The sequence below is a fragment of the Nuphar pumila genome, chromosome 10 (genome assembly GCF_984573655.1).
Source record: "Nuphar pumila chromosome 10, dmNupPumi1.hap1.1, whole genome shotgun sequence".
NCBI classification, from domain to species: domain Eukaryota; kingdom Viridiplantae; phylum Streptophyta; class Magnoliopsida; order Nymphaeales; family Nymphaeaceae; genus Nuphar; species Nuphar pumila.
Window position 1 is genome coordinate 80,297,920 of NC_143258.1, and position 9,947 is coordinate 80,307,866.

General features: G+C 36.5%; 1 protein-coding gene across 4 annotated transcripts in view; it reads left to right on the forward strand.

Annotated features, from left to right (window-relative positions):
• Window positions 1-9,632, forward strand: part of LOC149826992 (peroxisomal membrane protein PEX14-like) — a 32,386-nt gene extending 22,754 nt beyond the window's left edge. For 2 of the 4 annotated variants that reach the window (XM_090019098.1, XM_090019099.1), the window contains exons 9-11: window positions 8,418-8,462; window positions 8,575-8,643; window positions 8,902-9,632. In XM_090019098.1, coding sequence (XP_089875224.1) covers window positions 8,418-8,462; window positions 8,575-8,643; window positions 8,902-9,417 — 630 coding nt within the window. In that variant the 3' untranslated portion in view covers window positions 9,418-9,632. The remainder of the gene's footprint in view (window positions 1-8,417; window positions 8,463-8,574; window positions 8,644-8,901) is intronic. The other 2 variants (XM_090019100.1, XM_090019101.1) reach the window with 2 other exon arrangements.
• The last annotated feature ends 315 nt before the right edge of the window (window positions 9,633-9,947 follow it).

Here is a 9,947-nt window from a genome sequence, read left to right on the forward strand (position 1 = left end):
CACTTCTCGTATCGTTTCCCGTTTTTTCTTCCTAGTCTGGCAACCTTGGGTTAACCCCCCTCTCTATTGCATATTTTTCTTTTAAGGGTTATTCCCTAATAAAGTGTTTATTTTCTTGAGTGTTCTCATCCCTTAAGTGGCTTCTTTAAACTTTTCTTTGTGTTAGACCCATAAGTGGTCATTTCTCAAGGTGTGCTTTAGCCCATGAGTGGCTCCCTAAAGAATCACATTAGTTCATGACATCAGCATGCACCAACTACGCTGCACATGAGTGTTGTTCTACGAATTGTCAGATATATCAGGAATTCTATAACCAAAGGGTTATTTCTGTCTTCTTCCTCTTCTTTAGAGTTAATTGCTTGTATTGACGTTGATTGGGGAGTAAATCTCAATGCTAGAGTCTCAACTACGGGTCTTTGCTTTTAGGAGACTCCCTCATATCTTGGAGGTGTAAGAAGCAACAAAAGATCTTCTGTCATCCACTGAAGCTGAATATCGAAGCATAGCAACAACTATGGAAATTATCTGGCTGAGGGGTCTTCTCAAAGAAATAGGCTTAATCATCTCTAATCCTTCAAGGATGTGCTCCGACAATAAGAGTGCAATCTATATTGCAACCAACCACACCTTCCACGTGCAAACCAAGCATATAGAGATGGACTGCCACTATGTTCGAGAGAAATTTTTGCAAGGGACCTTTCAATTACTTTATATTACTTCAAAATGTCAATTGGCAGATTTCTTCACTAAGGCCTTGCCTTCACCTTGTTTTTTATCTCTTCTTGACAAACTTTTGGTGATCATACCGTAAGTTTTAAGGTGAAGTGTTAAATTATATGTCAATGTACACACATATATTTGTAAACTGAAATCTTCCAATCATTTTACCAATGTAATAAGTGTTAGCCTACTAGAGGCATGTCCTCTTTATTATTTTCTTTTTTTACTTTTTGTACAATATGGCTGTTGGGGCAGCCTTGTAACTCCAATGCTTTCTAAGCATTTTCGTAGTGAAATTATATATTGTTTATGTGTTGTGTGTGCCCGTCGTGGCTCTTGTGTGCACTTATTGTGCTTTTGTAATTGTTCTCACTTAGTTGTTGTATTGTCCCTTGGTGGACTAGTGCTTGTGCACTCTCTATTGTTTCTTGTTTACCCCTTGGTGGGGTTATCATTGTATTTCCGCTTGTTACCTTACCCTTCTAGGCTATACTATCAAATGACAAGAATGAAAGAGGACATTCAAATTGCATCAAGTATACCACAAAGATTAAAAATATAATGTTGATGTTGTTAGGGATGGCGGCAGATGTACTTCCTGTAATGAAACACAAGTGCATAAGCACAAAATAGTCCACTAAGGGACTATACAAGAGCCAAGAGGCAATGCACAATCAGACAAACACAAAAGTGCTAATAAGGCTTATAAAGAGCCAAACACAAGAAGACAAGCACAAAAGTGCTAATAAGGCTTACAAAGAGCCAAACACAAGAGTGCTAATAAGGCTAAGCCAAACACAAGAAGATAAACACATAAAAGCAATAGCTTTTATTGAGATAGCTTAAGAAAAAGCATCAAGTTTATGAGGGCCTAATACCCTCTATTTATACCAGGGTTACCGGAAGTGCCATAGGACATGGGGAAGCATGCTTTTCAGAAGCACGTTTCGGAAGCACGAAACGTGGCACTTTCGAAACGTGCTCGCAAGCGCAAAAAAAAATTGGGAAGCGTGCTTTATCTTCTTTTCTCATTTTTTTATGTTTTTATTTTTATTTTTATTTATTTCTTCTCTTTGCTTCCCCCTCGCTTCCTAGGTCGTTTCCGGTTCGCTTCTCTTCTCACTTCCGAGACGATTCTTGGTTTGCTTCTAAGTCGTCCCACGCTTCCCGCTTCTTAAAATTTTAGAAATGCCTCGCTTCCCGCTTTCACCTACTGAATCACTTCTCGCTCTCGCCTCCCAAACTGATAACTGATTTATACACATAGGGAGACCAAGGAGGAGCTTCCAGTGGTCATATTTATGATAGTTGGGGTGACTCTCAATAGCTCTATGGGATGCCAAAACTAACCTTGGTAAAAAAAGAATAAAAAATAAAAATAAAAAAGGAAAATTACAATATAGTCCCTAGTGGACTATTCTAATTACATATGATAAAAAAGACCAAAATATTCTTATAAGTTATGATTACTTATAAAAGTATACATATATATATATATATTATATATATATATATATAAATGCATTTTAATCATACAATTTAACACCCTCCCTCAAACTTACAGTGAGATTATCGAAAGTTTGTTAAGAAGAAAAAAAACCGAGGTCCAAGAAGAGCTTTGGTAGAAAAATTTGCAAGCCTGTACTTCGTGGTGACGTACGACAACTCAATAATTCCTTTGAGATACTCATCACGTATATAGTGGCAATCTATCTCAATATGTTTTGTTCTTTCATGGAAGGTGTGATTACTTGTAATGTAATTGATGCTTTTATTGTCACAACACATCTTCGAAGATTTGGAGATGAAAACTCCCTTATCTTGGAGAAGAGTCATTAGCCATACCAGCTCCATTGTAGTTATAGCCATTGACTTATTGTTTCTTGCACCTCCAAGAAATTAAGGAATCTTCTAAGAAAACACAAAAACTAGTTGTTGAGATTCTATCATTTGGGTTACCACACCAATTTACATCAGTATAAAGAGTTAAATCTAAAGATGAAGAAGAGGATAAGAGAATCCCTTTTAAGATTGTGTTTTTAATATATCGAACAATCCTCATAACTGCAACCATGTACACTGTGGTAGGAGCATGCTGAAACTGGTTTGCTGCATGGACTGCATGAGCGATATCAGGTCGGGTAATAGAGAGGTAGGTGAGAGATCTAATCAATTGGCGATATGGAGTAGGATCTTCGAGCAATACACCATCTTCAAGCCTTAATTTGACATTTATGACTTTTGGGGTCTCCAATTTCTTTTCATCTGAAACTCCTAACCTAACACATATGTCAACAACCAATTTCATCTAAGAGAGAATATATCTTCCGGGTGAGTAGGCAACCTTAGTTCCTAAAAAATATCTCAAAAACTCCAAATTAGACATATCAAATTTTTTCTTTGAGACAAATTTAATTTCAATAACTCCTTTATCATTTCCTGTGATGATCATGTCATCAACATATAGAAGAAAAATCATAATTTTTGTACATGTTTTCTTGCTAAAAAGAGAAGTATTAGTATAACAATAGATAAATCCCAATTTAATCAAAACATTATTAAATTTATGATACCAAGCTTTAGGGGCTTGATTAAGAATATACAAGGCCTTTTTAAGTTTAATTTTTTTTTATTTATATTAACTCCTGGAGGGGGTGTTCATGTAAACTTCTTCGCCAAGTTCTCCATTTAAAAAAATATTTTAACATCTAATTGATAGATGAGTCATTTTTGGATAGAGGCAATGACAATTAGAGTTGGAACCAGAGTTACCGAAAGCGCCTAGGTAAGTGGGAAAGCGCGTTTCGGAAGCGCAAAATGTCGCGCTTCTGAAACGCGCGGGGAAGCGCCACTTTTAAATGGGAAGCACACTTCCCTTTTATGGGAAACACACTTCCCTTTAATGGGAAGCACACATCCCATCACACTTCCCCCACACTTCCCCCATTTTTTTCAATTTTTTTTGTATTTTGTATTTTTATTTTTTTTTGCTTCCCCCTCGCTTCATAGGTTGCTTCCGGTTCGCTTCCTAGGTCGCTTTCGAGACGATTCCCGATTCACTCCTAAGTGGTCCCATGCTTCCCGCTTCCTAAAATTTTGAAAGTGCCTCGCTTCCCGCTCTCGCTTCCTCAACTAGCAACTATGGTTGGAACATTTGTCATTCTTTCGACGGAGGCAAGGTTTTTCTCATAATCTATTACATATTCTTGTGCATATCTTTTGACAACCAATCTTGCTTTATACATTTCTAATGATCCGTCACTTTTGGTTTTGACTTTAAACACCCATCTACGTCCTATAGGTTTCTTGCCTAGAGGAAAATCAACTATTTCAGATGTGTTGGCTTTCCTTAGAACATTAAGTTATATTTTCATTGCTTTATTTCAATGAGGATATTGTTTGACTTCATTATAATAAGAGTGAAGAGTTATTAAACATGCTCTAAAATTAGGAGAAAATAAGTCATGATACAAATCTACTAGGAACATTAGAGATTCAATTAGATCTCCTAAGTTGGGATTCTTCTAAGGATATGTTTTGAGAGAACTTGTCAAGTGCACATTGATAGTCACTTTGACCACACCGAGTATATACATGCATATCATTAGGTGCATTCATTTAAGCTTTCATTTTGATGGCTAACTTTATCAACAACCGGATGTTCAATATTAGAGTTATCAATTAAGCAAGGGTCAAGCACATCAATAGAGTTACGGTCATCATGTCTTGGCAATAGATCAAATAGAAATGAATAGTCAATTTCTTCTTTAGTTCTTTTGCTATCAACTCCATTTTCATTTTCAAGGAAGGTAACATCTTTAGAAATATAGAGTTTGTTGTTTATTGGGTCAAAACAATGATGCTTTTTTTTATTTTCTCCATATTCTAAGAAAATACATTCAATGGATTTTAGAGATAGTTTATCATTTTTATCGGTAAGCACATAACGCTTACAACTAAAGATTCTTAGTCATTTTAAAAAGTTTTTCAAATGAGGAGACATTTTGTAAAGATGAAAATGCTATATTTATTAAGTTAAAGTTAAAACGGTTTCGACTCAAATTTTTTTTGGAATGTCCCTAGAAATGAGAAGGGTTCTAATGGTGTCTACTATATGTCTATGTTTTCTTTTTGCTAACCCATTTTGTTGAGGAGTTCTAGGGCAAGATCTTCGATGACAAATTCTATTTGGTTTCAAGTAATTTTGAAAATCATTTGACATATATTCCCCTCCCGAACCCAACTTAAGTATAAATATGTTACTAAAAATTTGATTTTTAATCTTCATATGAAATTTCTTAAAGAAAGAGAACACATAAGATTTAAGATTTAGAAAATAAACTGGTGTATCTAGTGAAATCATCTACAAAAATAACATAATAGGAATAATCTCCTTTTGATATGACTAGTGAAGGACCCCATACATCTGAATGCACTAATTCAAAAGATCGAGTAGAAATAAAGGATCTATGAGGAAAGAGAATAACTTTAATTTTTTTAAAAATGCAATCTTTATAAGATATATCTTTTTCATTACAAATATTTTCTAAAAAATGAAAGAGATACATCTTCGAAAAACTAGGATGCCCAAGTCTCTTATGCTAAATATCAATATTTTGTCTTGTACATAATTACAAAATGACTTGGGTCGAAGTGACAAAAAATCTATAAAGTAAAGGTCGCTTCTCTTATGGCCTTGCCCAATCAACTTTCTTGACTGGAGACCCTGCACAATGCAATCTTTAGATGAGAAAAAATTTTTGCAACCATGGTCGAAAATTTAAGAAATGAAAAATAGGTTTAAATTTAATTTTGGAATAACCCTTATTTTTAGAACAAGAAATTATTGAGAATTTTAAGAATTTTTAGAATCAAAAGTTCTAATACTATTTATTTTCAAAGAAGTTCCATCGGTGGTTGAAACATAAGATGAAGTAAAATTAGTGCAAACTTCAGAAAGGTGATTCTTACGAGGGGTCATATGAAAGGAAGCACCCGAGTAAAAAATCCACATAGTTGGAGGAGAGGAAGAAGATGCAGTAGCGACGCTTGAAGTAGAAGATGATTTGAAAAGTTGTTGAAGTGTCTTCGATATTTGAGTAAGATTGTTTTTTATATCTCCTCTATTCTTGCTAGATTTTTCCTTCTTGGGTGTGATTTCTACAACGGAAGTAATTTTGTCCTGAAGCTTTGGGCAAACCGGTTGTTCGTTACAATAGTGACAAATGGCACCCTTCTTATATCCATTATTATAGTTGGATGCACTATTATAGTTATTTTTTACAAAGTGGGGGAGGGGGCTTATAAGCCCTTACATTGATACCCGGCCTTGTAACGGCCAAAATATCATCACTCTTATTAGTCATGACAAGGTGAGTTTTTTCTTGGCATACTTCGACAAAAACATCTTCAAAAGACATAGCTTTTGGCCCTATGAATAAGAAAGGACATCACTTGTTCAAATTTTGATTGCAGACCATGGAGAAATTGAAAGAAGTGTTCTTTTTCAATTTGCTCTCTTCTAAGCTTAACATCTTTGGGAGCCACTCATTTTGGTTCAAGTAGTGCCAATTCGTCCCAAAGAGGAGATGACAGACATGTTCCCTTGTTTAGTGGTTCTAATATTGTCTTGACAAAAATAGTCTATTAAGATCTTTTTGGGTATACATGCCCTTAAGAAAGAATCAAGCTTCATTGGCTATTCTAAACTTAGCAATGGTAAAAAAGAATAAAGAAAAATAAAAATAAAAATAAAAAAAGGAAAATTACAACATAGTCCCTAGTGAACTATTCTAATTACATATGATAAAAAGACTGAAATACCCTTATGGGTTATGACTAATTACAAAAGTATACACACACACACCCACATATATATATATATACATTTTAACACTTCCAACACATCTTTGCATGTGTTGATGTCTTGCATAGGGATGCTGTTATAACTGGATTTTCTTTTGATAGGCAAGCTGGGGAATAACCCCATGCTATGTCACATGGATATGGATGTAGGAACAGGACACGATGCAGATATGCTTGGTACGATACAATAATTTTCAAAAATTAGGACATGGGGACCCAGGCATACACACATATAGACTTATGTATGTTTGTGTGCGTGTATAAAACAAGTCTAAATGTTGACATGGATTAGGCATGCTAAGTGAAGTATCTGTGTGACGTAGCCCCCATGGGATTTGACCAAGACCCCTCCTCCAGCTATCTCATTCAGTTCATTATATTTGGACTTTTGATGATCTCAATCTCTTTAGTTTAACATGCTGTAACAAATTGTTTAGTTAAATGCTCCCTCTCCTTAAATTTTGATATCTCTTTGAAGATGAAATTATGCAATTTACTACATTTAGCTAACATGACTTGATCTGCAATTTATATTGGTTTCTTTCATGAAGGTTGGGCTTTGGTGCGTAATGGTTAGTTGAAAGAAAATGTATAATAATCTTAAAATTTAAAACCATTTCCCTGTTGTATTGGACTCCAAAGGTGTGAAGATTCTGAAGCTAAGGTCAATTGTTGTAAGTTTGACCAACTGGAACAAAGAGCCAGGCCGTGAACTTTTTTTCCGACCTGGTTTTTGTCCTTTTGAAGAAGTTGGTCATGCATGTTCTGAGATGTGTTGCATGAGATCTCTTTAAGCATCACAGTGTGATGTTTAAGGCCAATTTACTTGCATTTGATTAATTTCAACCACCATATCATTAAAAACAATTCTGTGGTTTCCTACCAACGTTAATTGCTTGTTTGGATTTCTATTATGTGATATGTTCCTGTTTAGCTATTTCATTTCTATCGTTATATCCTATGGGTGCGGGTGCGGGGGTGCGGCAAAAAAAAAAAAAAAAAAAAAAAAATATATATATATATATATATATATATATATATATATATATATATATATATATATATATATATATATATATATATATATATATATATATAAGGGGGTTCCGGGGCTTCCCCCGGTGCGGATCCCGCTGCGCGGTCAGCGGGCGGCACACACACACACAAGATTTTTTTTTTTAAATTCCGCAGCCCATTTCATAGGGCAATTTAAAAAAAAAATTCCAAAAATCGACCAAAATGACCCTGGGTGCGTTGACCGCACCCAGGGTCGGGTTGACAGCACCGGCGATGCGGGTGTGGCACCTATCTGGCTAAATCCCTGTGACATAGGTTATTATATCTTGGCAACTGACATGCATTTATGGTGTTCATTTGTGTGGTTCATGAATGTGTGATAGACCTAGCTACTCTCTCTCTCTCTCTCTCTCTTGCTGTTTTGATTTCGTCATGTGTGCTCAGGGAAAACTTATCTAATGTATGTTTGTCCTGGGAAAGCAAGTATAGTCTTTTGGTACTCTTTTGTGTTCTTTGACTGCAATTATTATTCATCTGATGCCAATCAAAGAAATTATTAAACTGATGGTGCATTTTTCTTTTCAAAAAGGAAAAGAATTAGATAGCTGTAGCAAAAGATTTGCCTTCTGGGCATCGTGCCAATCATTGATGGCATATTCTTCCTTTTCATGTATACACTTTTTGAGAAAACTTGTGTAATAATGAACGAGTTCTTAACCATTGAACGGACAATAATCTTCTGGCACTTATTGTTTGAAATCATTGCAATTTAATTTTAACGAGAAACTCTTAGAATGTTCCAATTTGTCAAACAGATAATGGCAATGATACAGAGAGGTGAGAAGCCTCCTAATATTCAGGTAATTGCTATATTTATTACACAATTCTCCACTATCCACGAATATCCATTAGATTAGGAAGATCTTATATTAACCATCATCTTTAACTTGTCTCCTGTCGGTTGATGCCAAGGAAATTAATGATAAGCCTCTGAACCCGAATCAGCCACTGTCAAATACCCGTCTCTTGCCAAGACCCAAGGTACGTTGCTTTGTGAGGCCTGTATATTTTCTGCCTCAGTAACCCATTTGTCCAGAATTTTAAAGGGAGTCTAAAATTAAAGGCATGATGCTGTGAACCTTTGTTCTACCTTTTTGTCTTTCCCTCTACTACCTCTATTTTGAAATGGTTCAATATAGTCTAGTTCCTCTCTTGGCCTATGAGTGGTCTTTACTGGTAATTGCATGTACAAACTGTTGCATGGTGTTGATTTAAAGTCACCCTTTTGTTATTGGGCAGCCATGGGAGGTTAATCAGAGTCGAACAAGTTATGAAGTTAAGTCGGTATCAGGATTGGAGCCTCATGTCAATGGGACTTCTCAGTTGAATGCCAGATTCACTAGTTTTTCCCCCTTTGACAATTCAGAGACTTGGTGGCAGCGCAAGACCCTTAAAATAACCGACATTGAGCCTGAAAGAGGGTGGAAACCCGTCTCGGATGAAATGCGACTGGACGATAGACCAGCTCATCGAGGTTGGGTCCCACCGCGACCGCCACTTATTTCCATGCCCGAAGCTGCTGCATCTATCCGACAGCCAAAATCCTTGATTCCAAATGAGCTGATCACTGGAGAGCAGCTGATGCCACATTCTGAAATCAGTGGAGAGGCAGAGATCTCCAGAGCTCATTCTGCAAGTGTTGCTGAACTCAAGGAGGTCATTGGAGTTGCAGAGTTGAAGAAAGCGGACGTTGAGACATCTCACATGATTTCAGGTGGCAATTCATACATCACAGAGATTGAAGAAAGTGGCTGACATCAATGGAGAGACTCTAGAGATCAAATAGCAAAATGCAATTCCATTCTGTTTGTCTTTGTCAATGTCTTACTGGTTGCTGCGAGTGCGTCACAACTGTCTGCAACATTCTATATTCCACGACGTTGCAACTTTCTGCAACATTTCATATTCCACGAATCCCTCTGTGTAAAGACTCTTTTCTGTTATGGAAAGTTACAAATATTGTCCAAGCATGCGTTCGAATTTCAATGTTCATTAGAATGTGAATGTCATCGAGTTGATGAGATGTCACGAGTTAAAAATCCAGGGGGCGCCTCTTGCTGCAAGGTCAAAGCTGGTTGTACTCTCTTTGGGCAGGGGGTGGGGGGCACCTCAAGGGTTTTACCAACTACCAACCTTGTATTTCTAACTCTCCGTAGCGGGATCCACCCTATGTTGTCAGATTTCGTTGTCACAGGTTTTCATCAAATCTTACCGGTAGAGCCTAAGGGCTCTGCACACTTGGTCAGGTAGGTCAGTTTGAGGCCTTCAAGTTGAAGGACATCACA